The sequence below is a fragment of the Eleutherodactylus coqui genome, chromosome 9 (genome assembly GCF_035609145.1).
Source record: "Eleutherodactylus coqui strain aEleCoq1 chromosome 9, aEleCoq1.hap1, whole genome shotgun sequence".
In the NCBI taxonomy this organism is placed as follows: domain Eukaryota; kingdom Metazoa; phylum Chordata; class Amphibia; order Anura; family Eleutherodactylidae; genus Eleutherodactylus; species Eleutherodactylus coqui.
In genome coordinates, this window is record NC_089845.1 from 35,453,526 (window position 1) to 35,474,639 (window position 21,114).

At 43.3% G+C, this 21,114-nt stretch overlaps 1 protein-coding gene across 1 annotated transcript in view; it reads right to left on the bottom strand.

The window, feature by feature from the left end:
- Positions 1-21,114, bottom strand: part of LOC136578989 (dynein axonemal heavy chain 5-like) — a 363,128-nt gene that overhangs the window by 140,083 nt on the left and 201,931 nt on the right. The window contains exon 57 of the mRNA XM_066579223.1: positions 118-782. Within this exon, the coding sequence (XP_066435320.1) occupies positions 118-782 (665 nt within the window). The remainder of the gene's footprint in view (positions 1-117; positions 783-21,114) is intronic.

Genomic DNA, 21,114 nt, shown 5'->3' on the forward strand with positions numbered 1-21,114 from the left:
TCTCGAACAGATCAGCCTACTGTTCACGTCTCCATCTCTTTGCATTGTCCTGTCCACAGTAAACAAGAAATCCAGCACATATATAACATTTCCCCAAAGTATGCTAAAAAAAAGTACCTGTTTTCATGCGGTTGGACAGATTTCCAACATATTCAAACTTTTCTCCATATATTGCCTTGTACCCACCAATGAACGACAGGTATGATTTTGGAGTGACATACGTCTGCCGCCTGTATCGTTCAAAATATTCCACACACTTCTCTGCCACGATGTCTTGAAATGTTCCCATGCTGTTGACCACGCTCCTCTTCACCTCATCGGTGCATTCAATTGTATAAGAAGCCAAGAAATGATGGGCTACAGCGACCAAGGCATCCCGTGGCCAACGCTGGAACCAGTCCATAGTGCATCCAGAAATCAGGCCCGGAAACTTTAGAGCTCTTGTTCGGAACTTTTCTCCAACAGGGGAGAAGCACAGTACTACATGTAAGTTGCTACGGACCCGAGACAGGAAGTAATCGTAAAGGTTTTCCGCAGTGGGAGCTCGCCTTGGATATTCCTTCTTCATAATAGGGATTAAATCTTGGGTGATTTCATCAATCTCATCCCTTGCAAACAAGTTGGACACTTCTCCCGAAGCCAGTACATTATTCATATACTCTAAGAAGGATTCGTCCTTAATTTCATTGTCCGTAAATATAAAGGTAATTCCTTTTCCCTTTTGGCCTGCTGTGCGATATAACAGCTTTAGATCATCCAGGAGATTGTTTGTGCCATATGTTCTGCAATAGATTGAACATATAAATGTGGTTTACTAGAGCCGTACAAAATCTTACACATTTCAAAAAATACCAGTAGAGTACAAACTCCCATGTGGTGCTGAAGAGGAACAGAACTTTCTGTACTTCAAGACATTAAAGGGAACGTGTCGGGACATTCATGCTGCCCAAATCACTAGCAACATGAAGTATCAACAGGCTCCCACATTACAAGCAGCTAAGGTTTGCACTGAGACATTGCAGAGGTTCAGAGAAAAGATACTAGCCAGGAACGGGGAGCATAGTCAACTAGACGGCTTCCCAGTGGCTTCTCCATGCCCGGCTTGGCGGACAAGTCTTTCCCTATAAATAGGGAGAAACCTATCATCAAGCCAAGCTGGGCATGGAGAAGCTGTCGGAGGTGCCCAGATGACGGGTATTTCCTGTTATTTTAAGACACCAAGAATTTTTATGTTTCAACAGTTTTTATTGAGTTAAAGAAATAGTTGTGGCAACACTCTGCCGCATTAGCCCCACGCAGTGGGATATAGATTGATCTTTGCGTTGTAGAACAGAGTCATCAAAATTTGTATCTCGTTATAGCCTTAGTGATATAATAACATAACAGAACAAAGGCAGGGTATATATATTGAATTCGTATAGTCAGGTAGTGTCAGGTTATTACATTTCTCACAAAATTTAAAACAGACTCTTCTAGTTAGTTGTTTCCTATTCATCTGATTTCTTCCCTCTTTCTTATTTCCCTTTTACTTTTTATCTTCCTTCCACTCCCCCTCTCCCTCCTACATTATGTTTTTGGTGGGTTTAGGCTTCGTCGTTCAGTCTTCCACTTATGGTCTCAAATAACGATATAAGTTGGGGATATTGACGTATGCTATCCAGGGATTCCAAATTTTCTCAAATTAAGTTGTTTTATCTCATCGAATGGCGGTAAGCTTTTCGATCACGAAAATTCTATTTATGCGGGTTATACAAGCTTCAAATGGTAAAGTGGGCTTTCACCATTGTTGTGCGATTAGAATACGAGCTGCCATGGTGATATGCTGTAATAGTTTAAATGTTGGGTTGCGAATCCCCATGGGTTTATTTCCTAATAGGAAAATAAATGGGTCTAACCTAATTCTTATCCCCGTTACCGTGACTATAAGGTGAGATATCTTTTTCCAGAAAGTCTGAGCTACTGGACATGTCCACCACACATGTCGGTGGGAGCCCGTATCTCCACACCCCCTAAAGCACATACTGGAGACTTCTGGGTAAATGACATTCAGTCTTTCTGGTACTAGATATGCTCTATGTAGGACCTTGAGTGAAGTCTCAGTTAATGAGACTTGCAAACTGTTCTTGCTAAGGGTTTCGCAGCAGTGGTGCCAGCGACTTAGCGATAGAGTAGTGTTGAAGTCGGTCTCCCACCGTAGCATGTACGATTATTTGGTATCAATCAATGCTCCATTTAACATGGTTAAGACACCAAGAATTTTTAAAGGGGTTATCCGAGTCAATTTACATTTTGACATAGAGCTGATAAGCGTATAAAATAAAGACAAAACCCTACTCTCCTATTAATTATCCAGTCTCTGCCAGTCTCGCCCCAGAAGCTGCTGCTGTGGTCACATGCTGTTCATGTGACTGCTGCAGCCAATCCCATTTACCAGGTAAGTCGTTTTTTCTTCTTCCTTATTTTGTGTACTTATCTGCACTGCAAAATTTTAAAACATCTCGGACGACCCCTGTAACCTTTTATTTTGTAGTCAAACGCTAAACTTTTGCAGTTTGTGGTCACTATAAACTTAGGCAATTTGTCTAGGTCTACTAATATGATAACCGTATTTTATAAAACACATTAAAATCGGTAAGAAAATCCATACTTGTTATACAAGTTTTTTAAGCAAGTAGTGACATAAGAATTAAGTGTAATTAGTTACATCATAGAGGAAGGAAAATAGCTGGCAACACAGAAGACAACCGTAGGAGAAGAAACATATGCCATTGGATTTAACCCTTTCCAATCCACAGTCTGACGTCTGAAGACATTATGATTTAAGGCTGTACAGCTCCGATGTTGGAAGACGTCCGTCGGGGTTCTCTTACTGTATATTGCCAGCCTCTCTGCTGTCGGACCCTATCTAACGTGTTACCTCATGCAGTACTAGTGTTAGCCAGCATATAGCTCTGTTGTATAACAGCAGAAAAGAGTAGGCCCCCTAGGAAAACCAGGATACAAATGGTATTGGAAAGGGTTAAAGGGGTTGTACCACAACAGACTTATCACCTACCCACAGGTCTGATCAGTGGAGGGGTCTTGCAACGGAGACCCTCACTGATCCCGAAAACGAGGGTCCCCTGTCCCCTCTTCTCATCACTGCAGGCTCATTGCACCCAAGTCTGAATGGAGCAGCAATCGTGCATGCATATCGTTGTGGCATTCATTTCAATAGAACTTAAATAGCGGAGTACAAGCGCTCAGCTGTCTGGTAGTCCCCTTGAAGATGAATGAATCAGCACCGCGCATGCGCATAAAGCTATATTGTGGCACAACCCCTTTAACAAACACGTGTAGTAGTTTTATTGTACGTTGTGAGAAATCATACTGACATCGCATTTAGTTCAGATCTTTGGACACACGTCCATGCTGAGTCTACGACACCCGGACCTACCGATACAACAGGATTAAAGGGGTTGTCCCGCGAAACAAAGTTGGGTTATACACTTCTGTAAGGCCATATTAATGCACTTTGTAATGTACATTGTGCATTAATTATGAGCCATACAGAAGTTATTCACTTACCTGCTCCGTTGCTAGCGTCCCCGTCTCCATGGTGCCGTCTAATTTTCAGCATCTAATTGCCCGATTAGACGCGCTTGCGCAGTCCGGTCTTCTCCGTGTTGAATGGGGCCGCTCGTGCCGGAGAGCTGGTGCTCGTAGCTATGCCCCATCACGTGTGCCGATTCCAGCCAATCAGGAGGCTGGAATCGGCAATGGACCGCACAGAAGACCTGCGGTCCACCGAGGGTGAAGATCCCGGCGGCCATCTTCGCAAGGTAAGTAAGAAGTCGCCGCAGCGCGGGGATTCGGGTAAGTACTATCTGGTTTTTTTTTCAACACATGCATCGGGTTTGTCTCGCCCCGAACGGGGGGGCTATTGAAAAATTTTAAAAAAACCGTTTCGGCGCGGGACAACCCCTTTAAGTGCTTCTCTTTGGAGAAGATGCTTTGAAAATCTAACTTCTTTTACAACTTACGTGCTTTGCAAGATGCAACAGCCTGACAACATTGTATCCAGTAGACAGAAGAAACAAGATGGTAATTTCTTCTATTTTATGAATGAATTGGATATGAAGACCTGATCATTTCCGTTACTGTATAACTCATCGGAGATATTGATCGTAGAGACACAATTCGAACATTAAGAGCCCAGCTGGGAGGATGTACAATTGTCTGTCCACTTCTGAATGTGAGTGATTGGTCCTGCAGTGCTCAGGTTTGGAGCCGCGGTGATTGTGCGGGCTGAGATTTAAGCGCTTTCCATCCCCGGCACAGCAGGACTAGAACATTTAGAAAGATGAACTGCGGTGGGCTGTGGGGATAGGACGGAATCGATACTGCACTTTGGCACGTTGTGATGCACAGATACAAAGCACAGCAATCCAATAAAAGAACGGATTTCAGGGAGTTAGTCTGGCCGGAATTCATTGTATAGATGCATCTATCAACAAGACGTAGCAACACAGAAGCCGCAGGATATTGCTGCAATTAATTCTCCGTATTCTAATGGCTAATTGTTCCTTTACATGAGCAACCGCCGAGATCTAAAGACCTAACAGGTGAGATCTGTATTTATGCTGACAGAGTACTGTGAGCGAACACAACTCAACGGTTTTATGATGTATTTATACCACATCGATACAGTCACGTAACATTGCTCTTTGGCAAGCGGGTCACAAAGTATGTCTGACTGCACAGCAAGGGCTCTACAAGTAGATGAAAATAGGTGGGTTGCATTTAACCTGTTGTCAGCTTTACATGTTACAGCAGATATGTACAGAACATGTAGGGTGATTCAGAACTATGTACCTTAAACTATGTAGGGCTGGCACCACCAATAAGCTACGGTAAAGTCCCCTGATGCAAGCACTGAGTCATGACTGATTCCTAGGGTGACGTCACATAGTGACGTTTTCATGGCAGACTGTTTTTACAGGGTGGTTTGCCATTGCCTTCCCCAGTCATCTTTACCCCCCCCCCCCCCTCCCAGCAAGCTGGGTAGTCATTTTACCGATCTCGGAAGGATGGAAGGCCAAGTCAACCTTGAGCCGGCTACCTGAACCACACAGGGATTGAACCCGAAACCTTCAGGTTGTGAGCGAGAGCCAAGTAGCAATGGCCTCCCATTTGAATGAACCATAGACACAAGAAAGAAAGTGTGCAGAAATGCTAAAATATACACAAAAAGATAAACTTTATAACTTTAAACTGACAAGTTAAAAACACTTAAAAACATGCAAAAAGCCAAAACGCAAGGGAGTGTCCTATACATCTTTTGTCATCTGATTTATGTCTGTTTTCCACCCTGTGATCTGTCTGTGTGAACAATTAGGTCTGTGGTCTGTTCTGGCATCTAGCTTCCTGGTGCTAGTCAGTCTCGTTCCATGGTCTGTCAGTGCTGTCTAAGTTCTGTCTGTATTCCGGAGTTTGTCTGTTTGAAAGACGTACCAGTAGAATTCCAGGAAGTCAATGTTAGACTCTTTATACAAGCCTTATAACAATGACTGGGAATTGAAAACCAAGCCAGAGTCCATACACAGACAGCTGTTTCGAGGTATCTGCCGCTCATCAGTGTGCAGTAAATTTCTGGCTTGGCTGATGAGGCGAGTAATTAGGATTATCATCTCTCCTTAAGGAGGTGATGCCTTGAAGGTGAATGAGGACACTTATAAGGCCATGCATGCTCCTCTGGGAAATTTGCAAATAAGGAAGATAGAGCAATACCTCTGCAGTGCTGCCTATTGGAAGGCAGCATTCCTGCAAGTCAAGTTATAAGGCTTGTATAACGAGTGTAACACTGGACAGGAATTCTGCCTTCCTGTAGGTGGTGCTGCAGAGTTATCGTTCCATCTTCCTTATTTGCATACCATGTTTCTGTAACTCACCTTCTATGCTCCAAAGCCGTCCCCCTCTGTCAGCTGCTGCTGTGGGTGTCTCTACAGCAATGCATACGTACATAGCAGGCTCCAGCAATCTGTCTGTGTGTATAGCCATCCAGCCAATCAGAGCACTCAGAAAGCTGGTTGGTCTATACTCATCCCTAGTGCAATTTTTCTTTTTCAATTGATATTAATACACAAAATCAGTGCAATTTTGTGTGTTCTATTTTGCACGTGTATTTATGCTGTTAGTCAGTGAATTAGGGCCCTTTTACGCTGAGCGATTATTGTTCAGATTCTTGCTAGGTGATCTGATTAATAGCCTGCATGATCTGAATGATAGATGATCATTCGTTTGTTGTTCAGATTGAGCATGAACAATCATCAAATGACGATCTGCCCGCATAAACAGGCAGACATTCATCTATGAACAACTGCCTGTTTACTGTGAATGAAGGCGGGAGGGCCGGAACGATCCCTGACTCACTCCACCTTCATTCACTGAGCGACGATCGCTCATGTGTAAAGGCACAGGAGTGAACATTGGGACAGCTGTCAGCACTCCCGCACCAAACGGTCAGCCCATGTTAAAGGGCCCTTACATTATTTTATTCCTTGAAGATAATGGTGGTGTGATGGAGCAGATGCTGAGTAAATAGGGGGCTTAAGAGAATAACTGGTTATAAAAAGTACAGTTTTCAACAAGAGATGAATTCCGATAATTCTGCAGATACACTGAAAGGAGAGCGCAGACTGATGTACAGTCCTACAGCAACAAGAACACTTGGTTATGGAAGCATTTAGAGCCCTTAAAGCATAGATGCACTTTCAGATGACTTTTTAGAACAAGCTGCAACGTGTTCATGAGGAATAACACCGTTTCTGGTCATTATTTGACTTGTCTGCATTTTTCATCAGTTTTCCATTCTGCAGACTCTATCTCCAATTTTCATTTTGCTTCAGCAGCATATCTATGTTAACAGTTCTCCCTCCTCCTCTCAATAGACGTCTATGGGCAGCATGAGTCAGTAGTTATCTCTGTTACCAGTGATGGAATTTACTTCACAGAAAAGCATAAGGAAGTCGCCCCCTGGTGGACAGCACTTTAAAGGGATTTTTCAGCACACAAAATGTCATTTTAGGTACATAAAGTGATATGGACTTCTGCTGCTTATCATATTGGCCATTATATTAAAACACAAGTTGTCTGAAAGTGCAGCAACCATTTAAACTAATTCCACATTTGTTTTGCGAGATTTTAAAATCAAAAATATGAGTTGACAGGTCCTACACCTATGCAGATCAAAACGGATCCTAAACTATGGTACAGTCAAACCTCTACTTTCCTTGTCTTCTCCTTTCACCAGTTTCTAGTTTCAACGATTTTTCTACCTCTAGCTTTGCTGGCTGCTTCTAGTTTGACCAGTGGCCGGCGGCCCACTTGAGCTCGTAGGTGGCGCCCCTGTCCCTCTCGCGGCTCTCCAGGCGCTCTGTCAGGCTTCCATGTCGGCTTCAGCGCTAAAACACCATTCTCTTCCTGGTAACGTGAGTTGAATACTTCGCCTCCAGGAAGAGAATGGTGTGATTGGTTTAGGAGCACCGTGGCTCAGCCAATTACAGCCATTCAATGATCTCATTCATTGAATGGCTGTGATTGGCCCATCAAGCACCAGCTGTCATTGGCTCACACAGCATTCTCTTCCTGGAGGTGGTGTATTCAACCTATGTCAGGAAGAGAATGGTGTTTCAGTGCTGAAACTGACATGGAAGACTGCCGGAGCGCCTGGAGTGCAGAGAGAGGGATGAGGACGCTGCCTGCGAGGTGAGTATTTTTTTTTCATGTAGTGTAGCTATGGCTTATTTTCGTAGAAGGGCTTATATTTCAAGCCTCCCCCCCCCCCCCCCCAAAAAAAAATTGTAATGTCTAGAATGAATTTATTGGATTTACACTGATTCCTATGGAAATAATTGCCTCTAGTTTCATTGGTTTCAAGTTTGACTGTATATAAAGTAGACAATGGTGCCTAAGAGTACTACTGATAGGCAACAAATTCAGCCAAAATATTCCAGTATGCAATGCAAAGAAAGAAAAGCAAGTTTAGGAGCTGTAAAATAAATCTTCGTATCAAAGCAAACAGTATTTTACAAATGCAGAAAAGTTGTGATTTCACATGACTGTAGTAAGGCCGCATTACAGGCGGAAAATCTGGAGCTTCAGGGGTACCAAGGGTAACATCTAGAGCTCCAAGGGTACCAAGGGTAACATCTGGAGCTCCAAGGGTACCAAGGGTAACATCTAGAGCTCCAATGGTACCAAAGGTAACATCTAGTGCTCCAAGGGTACCAAGGGTAACATCTGGAGCTTCAAGGGTACCAAGGGTAACATCTGGAGCTTCAAGGGTACCAAGGGTAACATCTGGAGCTTCAAGGGTACCAAGGGTAACATCTGGAGCTTCAAGGGTACCAAGGGTAACATCTGGAGCTCCAAGAGTACCAAGGGTAACATCTAGAGCTCCAAGGGTACCAAGGGTAACATCTAGAGCTTCAAGAGTACCAAGGGTAACATCTAGAGCTCCAAGAGTACCAAGGGTAACATCTAGAGCTCCAAGGGTACCAAGGGTAACATCTGGAGCTCCAAGAGTACCAAGGGTAACATCTGGAGCTCCAAGGGTACCAAGGGTAACATCTGGAGCTTCAAGGGTACCAAGGGTAACAGCTACAGCTCCAAGGGTCCTACTGAATAGAACTTGGAATGCAATAGAATCTTATGGTGATTGAATTTTGGTTGAGTACAACGGTAGGGGTCAGCGTGTAGCACCATGATACAGATACTAAAATGTGTCCGTAATACAGTGGAGTGAAATTGGTCAAACTCTGTACTCCAAAGTTATAAATATATTTAAGTACCCTACATTAATGTTTCATCCTATAACTGGGCTCAGCTGACCTTTAAAGGACATTATATTTGAAAGTGAAATACTTTTCTATTTGGGATGCTTTATTAATAAATTACTGTAGGTAAAAGGTTTTTCCAGAGGCAAAACTTATATGACCCTTTTAGAAATCCGTCCTACTGTCTTAATGTCATATTCAAAGATAATGAACATACTATGAAAATACTGAACATGAAAGCGCCGTCTGAGTCTATTGAGGTTGCAGTTCTCAGCGTCAGCATTAAATTTACCCTATTTTCAGAGATGTTCCTCTTTATCCCCTTTATCCTCTCAAGTCTACTAAATATCAAAACATGAAAGTTCCTTTGAGTTGCAAGTTTTCTGCAGAAAATATACACTTCCTAAAATTAATAGAGCTTTATCTCCAGGGTAAAGAGCAAATGTTCACATTTAATATTTACTTGAAATGCAAATAGTACATTTTATACATTCAGCTCAAAACAGACACGGGGGTATTTGCTGGACCATAAAATATCCCAAACAGATCTGTGCGTTCGGCTAGACATTACTGCAGTAATTAATGCATCGCTGTAGTCCGCTGAGAGATGGAGGAAAAGCGGGTAGGAGATCTACCAGAGGATTCACTGAGACAACCACATTCATCCTAAACTATTGAAGGAGGGAAGGACCGCACTTTAAGGCCCCAGTAGTGTAGGTTAAAGCTGCCAAAAAGAAAGACAGTCATCCAAAATGGATAAAACTTAATGATTGTAGATTTTTATCTTTTTTTTCTACAAATAGCTTTTACTACACATTTTTTGTTTAGGACATACAACAATGAACAAAAAGAAAAAGAATGCTTAAATCTATATTAGGTGAGTTTACCACAAATATTATCTCCATGCGAAATAAGTATAAAGGGAATTAATATTAAAGCACGGTGCTTATTTCTAATGTTAAACGTCAGGAAAAGGACATTTAAACAATTTTTGTAATCATGTGTTTATGGTAACAGACTTTGAAATGAATGGCCATATGGTATTTAACCTTTGGTAATCCAATTTTGGATTCAGGGTTTCCTAGGGGGCTTTCTCTTTTTGCCATTATACAATGTCGCCATCTGCTGGCTAGAGCAGGTACTGCGGTATGGGACATGCTGGAGAGGCCCCCGACGACAGAGTGGCCAATAATATACAGTAAGAATACCCTGCCGGACGTCTTTCGATATCGGAGATGTACAGGCTTCAATCAGAATGTCAGAACATCAGACAGTGAATTAAAAAGAGTTAAAAAGGGTTATAGAGTTTCCACAGGTAACATAATAACAGTCTGTTAGGCTGAAAGAAGACAATGTCTAGTTAAACCTGTTACCATCCCCACCTCATTGGGAAGGCAAAAACACCCAATGAGGTAGAAGCCAATTTAGCCCATTTGGAGAAAAAAAAATGCTTTTCCGACTCCATAATGGCAGTCAGAATAATCCCCGGATCAACGTTTGAAGGTTCCTACCTGACTCCAAGACCCGGATCAACAACCCTGCAGGTAGTTAAGAGACCTCTTATAGGGCAGCAGCATGCTGTTCCTTCCGAGAAGCTATCAAACTGGGGTACATTAATGCAGCCATGCCAGCATAGTTCTGTAATTAGTACATGAAGGGACTATACATGTCAACACTGAACTAAATGTACGTGCCTCCCAGTCATCCTGGATTCAGCAAAACAGCCTGGATTTTAGGGGATGTCCCACCATCCTAAGAGGCATGTCCTGCCCCTTACCCTCTTATACACACTCCTCCAGGCCTCCACCAAAGTCAACTAGTAACAGAGCTGTGCAGCAGTTGAGTCTTGTGAGGATGTAAAAAAGAAGGACTTTTACTATTTCACTAATTTGGGGGCGAACTACTAAGTGGTGGAACTATAACATAGTGGTGTCACAGAGAGGGCACTACATCTAAATGGGGCCACAGAGGGAGCACTACAACTAAGTTGGGCCACAAGAGGGGTGCTATAATTTAGTGGGCCCAGAGAGGACACTGTAACTCAGAGGGGCCACAGAGAGGGCATTAGAATTATGTGGGGCCACAGAGGGTGAACTAATAATTAGTGGGGCCACAGAAGCAACATTATTACTTTGTGGGGCACAATAGGGGGCACTAGTACTGTGTGGCGGTGTTGTCCAACATATACATTTGAGAAGAAGAGAGTGTAAGTGGAGATCATGTTACAATCCCTCTACCGGCTGAGTGGGAGTTACACCAGTTGTCCACCATCAGAGCGCTGCTCTTTTTTTAGCTGTCACTTCTGTTTTATTTTTATTTATCTATATATGAGCTAACTTCTGTTTAGAAGTCCATGACTGCCTACTGCTGATATTAAGCAGGCTAGGTGGAGGTTAGCACTAGAGATGAGCGAACCTACTCGGCCACGCCCCTTTTTCACCTGAGCGCTGCGATTTTCGAGTACTTCCGTACTCGGGAGAAAAGATTCGGGGGGCGCTGTGGGTGAGTGGGGGGTTGCAGTGGGGAGTGTGGGGGAGAGGGAGAGAGAGAGTCCTCCCCCCTGTTCCCCGCTGCTACCCCCCGCTCCGCCACGCCTCCCCCCCCCCCCGAATCTTTTCCCCCCGAGTACGGAAGTACTCGAAAATCGCGGTGCTCGATCGAGTAATTACTCGAAACGAGTATATTCGCTCATCTCTAGTTAGCACCACACTATTTATTTAGTTGACTCTTCAAGATATTCAGGTTCTGCTAAGAATCAGAAGGTAGCAGGATCCTGAGAGCATATGCTGTTCTAGTGGTGCTAATTCATATTAGGAGACAAAAACCACACCATCATATGTGGACCTCTGCTATTGGAGTTGACAGACGATTGGTGTGACCCTAATAACATATATATATATATATATATATAAACAGCTACTATGATAGAGAGTAGCTATAGATGATAGTAGGATATATTTTTTATAGACCAATGAGAACCTAGGATTGAATAGGGTTGTTGATAGGCATACCGATTCAACTACCACAAGTATATCTGATATAACACTGGAGGTCTATTGAGGTCTCTGACAATCTGTGGCCTCTGGAGAAACACGTTGGTCCATTAATACTTACATTTCTTTCTATATATATTTTTTTCATATATACTCTGTTGGGATTAAGGACCTTTTCCATCATCGGGTCCTTACGTTATTCTTTTTTATTTTTATATTTGTTTCCTCCCAGAGTATCTAGCGCTCTCTCCATTGTTGGACCTATCCTAGGTCCAAAGAGTGTTTTAATTTAGCAGTGCTGAGGTTCTATACTCAACTGGGCTCAAGGACCATTTCCATCATATTGTCCTCACATCACCTTTTGCTTCCCAGGATATCTAGAGCCCTCTCTATTGTTGGACTCGCCCTACGTCCTGAGAGTGTCTTTCCAGCACTATCATTTTGAGCATAGGGGTGCTGAGGTATACATATCCCACTGATATGAAGTAGTGGTTGTCTCTTCACTATCTCGGTTATATCTATTTGTAATTAATAAATATAATTTTAGTCAGTCTGTGAAGGGTATTTCAGTTTCTGTACTATTTCTGCCCCAATGAGCCGGAGGAGCTGAGCAGATTGATATATAATTTTATGGGAAAGTGAGTATAACTTGTATTATATTTACTGAATCTCTGTTCATTCTGAGTTTACAGGTCCAATGGGCGAAGCTATCAGTGATTGACAGAAATATCTGTTAATCACAGATAAAACCGCTCACTAGACTTGTAAACTCAAAGTGAGCAGAGTGTTAAATGAAATACAAATTATACTGAATCTTTCCCCATAAAACTATTTATCAATCTGCTCAGCTCCTCCGGCTCTAGAACTTGCTGTTGCCAAATTAGACTGCCTGCTCAATCTGACAGCTTCCCTTCAAGATGTATAGAAGATTTACATCTCCAGAAATTATGCAGAGGGAAGGCAAAGGTCCAAAACATGTAGGTTGGACACAACATGTCTGGATGAAAGAACTTACATACATTTAAAGCTGTGGTGAAGACAGTGGTGTTTTTTTTATCAATGTTTGGTATTCTATAAAGCTTCAAAAAATGAAAAATTTAGGCCAGCATAGGGGGTGTGTGGAGACACCTGGGGGGTGAGTGGGTCGGAGGATGAGATGGTCTCTCCCCAAGGAGAGCACTTAGAAGGGGTGCTAGTCACAATCATCTGTAAAAAGTCATAAATTGATTTGAAGGAATGCTGCCATCTAATAGGTAGATCTGCTTCCTTCTTTGCAGGTCTGAAGGGGAGATAGCACACAGGCCTGTGACCCCCTAACACCAATTTAGAGATCATAAAACTGTTACATTCCTTACCAGTGGACTAATTATTTACTTCTCTGCTCATCTTATCTGGTATTGTCTTAAAGAGGTTCTGTCACTAAAAATGAAAAATGCTCTACTTATCTATTCCTCCCCCATCAGTCTACTTACCAGGTCTTCACCTCACCTATCTTCTCCTGTCTCCTGCAGTCCAGGGGCTCACTTCACCTCCACTTGCCTGATTCTGCTCCTTCCTGTGAGGTTACATACATTAGGTTGGCAGTCTGCCAATGTAGGTTATGTCACAGCTCACAGGCCAGCAGGAGGACTGCCTATCTTCTTCAGATATTGCTCATGCGAGCTGTCTCTGAAATAGATTACAATTCCTTCCCAGGCAGTGAAGCTACAGCACAGGCATGTGACCTTCACTGACCCAGCAGGAAGGAGTTTGTGATAAAGCAGCCTTCATAACAAGCTTGACCCAGCCTACAGTGAGCTGACCTGGGGCATTGGAGAAGCTCAACCAGGAGAAGATGTGATAAGGAGACTGACAGGGAAGGAATAGGTAAGTTTAGATAATTTTTTTTTAATGACAAAACCCCTTTAAGTGCAAATGAGTCTCACTATGTCTATGCTTTTTATATGTGTACATTTGTATATACCCATCCAGATTGGTTTCCTTTTGCCCAAGAAAGGACCCTGAGAGGTTCGAAAGCTTTCAATAACATCATGTATTTTTGTAAGCCATTAAAAGGTCTCATATCTACAAGATTAGTTGGCTTCTCTTATTGAGAACAATCACATTTTGCAATCTAAGTTCTATGACATTCGACATCTTGCAGAACATTATGACATTGTCCCAGTGATTCTCAGACTCTAGTATCACCAACCGCAATTAACATGAATTACTCATACAATCCTCTAACAATGGATGGTTCATTTTAAATGACCAATTAAAAATAGGAAGCAATTTATAAACTTGCAAACTGAACTAAACTTTAAGGAAAATGAAGGTATTGAGAAGAAATTAGCGTTAAATGAAAGTCAACAAGTCATCATTCTGTACATTTACAGAATGGGATTTCTCTCCAACACCATCTGGAAGTTTGACTGAGATGTAATTGTTTAGACCTCCACAAGGTAACCAAATTGTTTGCTTTTCACATATTCTAGCTCCAGGCAAGACCGGATTTAGAAACTTGGCTATTAAATCTTTCAAAAGGTAAATTTACAAATCTTTTTGTGGCTTTAAACACCTGTTTATGGTCTTAAGGATGGAACATTAGTGAATAATTAAACTCAAGTCACTAGAATGAAGCATTACATAATATTAGAATCTGAACAGCCATTACCATTACAGTATTAAACAATCTGACAGCGACATAAATAAAATATTGATGTAATTAGCCATTGATTTATTCTTTTGTGAAATAGGTTTCTCGTTATTAATGTGCTGCCATCCCTTGTTGATATGCAACTAAAGACAGGGAAGACAGCACAAATCAATGGCTAGCAAGCGACTGGCTGCCGGAGAAATAAGCAGAAGCACTCCTAGTACTGGAGCAATGGCTACATACATGCAGTGGGGTAACGCATGAAAATAGCAATTTTCAGAATAAGATTCCATGTGTGTACTTGAGGGTGTAAGGCTTTTTCTGACCATTATATGAATTGTATCTCGCATTTTTCACCAGTTTTCCCCTCTAGCGGCTATACCGTACTTTTCGCTTTATAAGACGCACTTTTTCCGCCTCCAAAGCGGGGGGGGGGGGGGAGTTTCTGCATCTTATAGAGCGAATGTGCCGAAAATTCGTTCCGATTACCATTTTTAGCGCGAGCGCGAATTTAACGCGAGAGCGCAATTTATTTAGCGCGATTGCGCATTAAACTCGCGATTGCACAAACAAATGTGCAACCATTCTCCTCCCCACTGCCGCCCATACATACCTCTGATTGGTGGAGGCGGGGAGCAGCAGTAGTACCCCCCGGCACTTACAACCAAACGGCTTCCTTCTTTCCTCCTGCTGCACACAAGCGCCGCTGTGATATGGAGCGCCGGTTTTTCAGACCTCTGCTGCTCCCTCTGCTCCATCACCCAGCACGAACCCTGCGCTGTCCTGGGTGAGTTTAAATTTCTGTTCCCCTATTTTCCCGCTCTAAAACGGGGGTGCGTCTTATAGACCGGTGTGTCTTATAGAACGAAATATACAGTAAATCTAATTTTCAGTAGCCCCTGAGTTGGAGGAAATTGATAACTGTTCTGATGACTAATATATACTCCAGATGGGAAAAGAGCTTTGCTCCCTAACTCTCTGTAGTACACAAGAGGAATAACTTCAGCATGGAGAACACTAGAGAAATACTGAGCAGTGTAGATGTTATTTAAGTAACTGTAAATTATGAGTTGGCTACTGCAGTGTCTGTGGGAGTTTCGGCTTCTGTCTCCCCCTCCCACCCTCTTCCAATGGATCTTTATAGGCTTCTACAGGTAGCATGTTATGTTTGTTACTAGAGACAGATTGCACTTGACAATAGGTTGTGATCATCAAGTTAGAAGGAAGGGAGATCTCTTAGTGTCCATCACTTCAGGGCTCATACCCACAGTGTTTTACCGATTTTGCAGCCATAGCGTATGGCACTGTGCATGCACATGTATCACCCAGGCACGGACATGCTCAGTGCGCCTTTTTTTTCTAATTCCCCACTCTGTTTCAGAGCGGGGATGTGTATGAAAACACTGCCCATACGCAATGCACTGTATATGAACAGCGTGTCATACGTAGCTCACATAAATGTATAGGGCTCACGCTGCGATGTACGCAGAGAAGTAGAGCATACTGCGATTTATTTCTCTTGCGTATCAATACACAGTGCCCACACGCCGGGGTTCACTTGGTGCATCTATATCTAAGCTGACTACATTTAAGATGGTATTAATAACTCTACCACCCTGTGATCTGAACATGATGATAAGGAGCTCCTATTCTCAACACACAAAATGATCTACAGATATTTCTGCCTTTTTATATAAAAGGTTGGTATATAAAATGAGAATGCTTGGTGCGGGGCGAGAATGTGTGTAAGTGGGTAAGTAACTGGTCAGTGATCGAAAGCAGAGGGGGGTTATAAAAGCTACATACTTCAATTGGGTCACCGGTACTAGTCGGGAAAAACAGGCAGCAGTATAGGATGGGTCACCATTACTGGTGGGGTACTACAGGGCGCAGTATTGGAGGGGTTACTAGTGGGTTACTATAGGGGGCAGTATTGGAGGGGTTACTAGTGGCGTTCCCCAGGGGACAATATTAGAGGGGTTACTAGTGGGGTTCCACAGGGGAGAGTATTGGAGGGGTTACTTGTGGGGTTCCCCAGGGGACAATATTCGAGGGGTTCCTAGTGGGGTTCCACAGGGGAGAGTATTGGAGGGGTTACTAGTGGGGTTCCACAGGTGGACATATTAGAAGGGTTACTAGTGGGGTTCCACAGGGGGCAGTATTGGAGGAGTTACTAGTGGGGTTCTACAGTGTTCAGTATTAGTGGGATTCCTCAGGGGACAGTATTAGAGGGGTTACTAGTGGGGTTCCACAGGGGAGAGTATTGGAGGGGTTACTAGTGGGGTTCCCCAGGGGACAGTATTAGAGGGGTTACTAGTGGGGTTCCACAAGGGGGAGTATTGGACGGGTTACTAGTGGGGTTCCCCAGGGGACAGTATTAGAGGGGTTCCTAGTGGGGTTCCACAGGGGACAGTATTGGAGGGGTTACTAGTGGGGTTCCACAGTGTTCAGTATTAGTGGGATTCCTCGGGGGACAGTATTGGAGGGGTTACAAGTTGGGTACCACAGGGGTGGGTTTTACTATATTTATTAATGACCTGGTAGAAGGCCTGTGCAGTAAAATAGCAATATCTGCAGATGCTACAAAATTATGCAAAGTACATGTACCTTCACATCTGCGCTGGGGGAGAGCAGGAAAGAAAAATCCTAGGCGCTAGGCAGACCCCATTTACCCCTTCCTACCCAGCTGGCCAGCTATTGAAAGGAAGAAAAAGCTTTTTCTTCCAGTATTTTCAGCAGCATCTGAACAGCTGCCTGCTTACTGTGAATGAGGCGGGTGATCCGGAACGATCCCCGGCCGCTCCTCCTCCATTCACTAGCGATGCTTGTTCCAGTGGAAAAGCTCCGGAACGATTATCACTGCGGCGACTTGTCGGTCATCTGCGTCTGACAAGTAGCCCAATGTTAAGGGGCCCTTAGGCTGCTATTACACAAGCGCCGCTAGCGCTCATGTAATAGCACCTTATGGCTGCTGATTGTATTATTTTTGGCTGACAGTGGTCGCCCGGAAGCAATTAATATTGTAACCTGAAGGACCACCGCATTAGAAATATTCCAAAGCAAGTTAGTATAGAGCTGGAAGAGGAAACTAAACTCCAGCAGGAAAACAAAACTGACGTAAAGATTAAATGGAGGACCTGTAAACCAATCTTATGGACCTCGTTACAAACCAATGGAATCCATCATGGTTGTATTGAAGATAATGTATCAGAAGAAAACAGTTAAATTTGGTTTTTACTCCAAAAAGTTTTACAAAAAAGGTGGTGAGGGTTTCTTACATTGTTTTATGTGACTACATTCTTATAAAAGCTGTGTAAAGAAAATCTGTCTTTGTTGCCTATAGCAACCAATCACAGAACAGGGGGTGCAGAGGGTGCGGTCGCACCCGGACCGCAGAGCCTTGGGGGCCCATAAAGTCTGTCTTCCCCATATTGCAAACCAATGCTATCAATGAAGCTTTATAGTTGGGGGCCCTGTTCCAGACTTTACACTGGGGCCAGCAGCTTCAAGTTACGCCTCTGCTTGGCAGTATGAGAAGTGAAATCAGGGCTGTGATTTGTATGGGCAGCAAAGACGGATATTCTTTTACACAGCTTTCATACATCTGCCCCTCTGGTGCTCCTCCTGCAACAGCAAATATTTATTTTGGAAGGCGATGTATGAGACAGATCAATTAAGAAGACATAAGAGGCCTTCACTGACAAGTACCCAGGTGCAAAACCACCTGCTAAACAATGCAATCAGACCTGGTTCAAGAGTGGCACCAAACCGGGTCTGTCGTAATTGTGAAGAAACCGAGACCTCCATCAGTTCATGCGTCCAAAGTTGCTTGTAACATTTATTGCGAGTAGCTCCTCGAAAATGAACTCCGTTTGGTGTATCATAAACGACGTGTCGGTGAGGGGTGTAATCTCTGAACCTGAAGCCATACTGAATAACGTGCAGGAACTGAAAGAGCTCAACAAAGCTCCACGTGTAACTGACCATACGTGGATGCTGACTATGACTGCTAGAGGACTCTGGACTCATTGCTGTACTTTATGATGGACGAAGCGTGGTTTCATTTATCAGGTCACGACAAGAAAAATGGAGTTTGGTGCAGTGTCAGGAACATGAACGATGGGCCTACCTTTTTTTTTTTTTAATCAACCATGAATACTACGGTTTATCCGGACATGTTTGGGCAGTTTTATGACCAACACACACCAGAAGAACAAAACAGGGCAACATGCCGCACCTCCTATGATCTTATGCAGTGAAATGCTCTAATGAGACTGCATGGGACTAGGGACAGGTATAGGAAAGGGTTAAACAAGCGAGCTTAGCAGAGGGGGGTGGAGCTAGGACAGGAAGGGGAAGGGGTGGAGAAAGGAAGAAGACCTCAGAAGAGCGACGAGAGGAGAAAAGGGAAGACGGCAGCCAAGAGAGACGCCCGCCCACCCGCCCTGGAGATAGGGCTAGGAGGGAGCAAAGGACTTGCTTTTTCTGGAGTGAGACGTTGGAAGTTGTCACAGCTGGTTTAGGCCAGGAGTTTTTTCCATGCTTGATAGGGATAGTAGAGGAAGGTTGGCAAGCCAAAGGACCAGGGCTTACGAACGTCCTCGGGACTCTTACGGACTCAAAAGTTTAACGTTTTTACGGCATGGAAAAGGTTTTTTACTGAGAGTAAAGTTACAAATGTTTATACAGGTAAAATTGATTAATAAAGCTGTGGCCTACCCCACAATTTTGTACAGCAAGAAGACTGATGACATGTTTTTGGTATGGTAAGAGAGCATATAGTTAATGTTAGTGTCCCTAGTCCTCACTGGCACAAGTTCATGAACTGTTTACGGAGGAGCGATATGTGAGCAAGGGAGATAGCCACCACATTACCCAAACTCGGCCACATGCCAATTTAATCTGTGTGCGCCAATAATCTGTATACCCTAGATGAATTCAAGGAAAACATCACAAACACTATCCACAGAATCACCACTGAAGAGCTGCAGGCAGTATCAGCCAACATGTGGCCAGAGGTGTATAGAAGTGAATTGGGAGCACTTCAAGCATCTTCAGTTAGGAGAGGAGGGGTGGGTGTTGACTATGGGGAAAGTATCTAGTGTTGGCAGAGCAGCCAGTGCTAGTGCTCATGGGAATTGTAGTAGAAGAGAGGGGGAAGTGATGATGCAGAAGCACATGATGTAAACTAACCTGGAGTGGCGCTGCAGGAGCTTGGGACACCAGGAAAACCTGGATGTCTTTAGTGACTAGATTGACATACAAGGAGAGGCTTGTAAAAATGACTTTGCTGTTGGACAACCCCTTTAAGTGTGAAGTAAAAAAATGTTCACTCTGTTACCGACTTGGATTTCCTCACTTCATACACACAATGTTTCCTCTGCACAAGAGATTCTCCACTATTATTGCATTCTGGAAGCCAAAACCTGAAAGTGCCCAAACTATCTCAATACTCCATTCTGATATGAGCTATGGTAATTGATGATACATCAAATGTATAACTATCCACATGGGAGTTTATTCTTTTTTCTACTTTAGTCAGACCTTCCGAATCAAGGACTGAACTCGTCTATCTGAAAATTTGTGGTTGCGACATGAAGAGAGGAGAAAGCGAGGGGCTACGGGAGGTCAATATACTACATCTGTTTTGCTAGCACGTTCCATCTCCTCGTCGTGCAGTAAAATGCTCAAGAGTCCTTATTGTGAGAAACAAAATTGCTCCATTTTCAGTCTGCATTAATGAGTGTCTTGAAGGAGTTAGACTCATTAGCTGCTAAATCATTACACTGCACAGTTAACAGCTATCGGTCAAGAATATTTCTCCCTTTACATAAAATCTGTCATCGCAGCAAGACATATATAGAAACCTGCAATTACCCCGGATTCTGCTGAAGGGCCGCTGAACTCATTAGACAGCAGAAGGCTCAAGCACAGACATGCGATTGTATACTATTCCGATTGGATGCAGATGCCGACAGACAATTGCATCTGGTGGGTCTTATTAAAGTCATTGATTTAGAAATGTGAGAAGGACTTTGCAAACCATGACAAATGAGGAGAAATATGTTATAACTTACCCTAGCTAAAGTCTACCTAAATGAGAGATATCAGGTTTCTAAGAAAAATCCTAAAACTTATTTGATATAATGTTGAGTAAGTCCTACTTTAGAAAGACAAATGGGGAAAAACAGATACAGAGTTTTTTCATCATTACATTTTGCTTATGGTGAAAAATTAACCCTTTGCAATGCAATTTTGGATTCCGAGTTTCCTAGGGGGCTTTCTCTTTCTGTGATTTAACAATGGCGGCATCTGCTGGCTAGAGCCAGTACTGCAGTATGTGACATGCTGGCGAGGCCCCCGACAATAGAGCGGCCAGTAATATACAGTAAGAATACCCTGCCGGATGTCTTCCGGAAGCTGTACAGCCTTCAATCAGAATGTCTTTAGACATCAGACAGTGCATCGGAAAGGGTTAAAGATTTTTAGCGGCAAGCACAAATGTCTTCCTGAGATAAGCAGGGCCTGGCTCGGTATACACTTCACAATGTATTCACTTCTGCTAAGCTGATGAGCACACGCTACTTACTGAATTCGGTTTTTAGCTGCAGTGTCCCTCTCACAGTGCAGAACTGGAGTGCCTTGGGCACACCAGAGGAAATTATTCGGA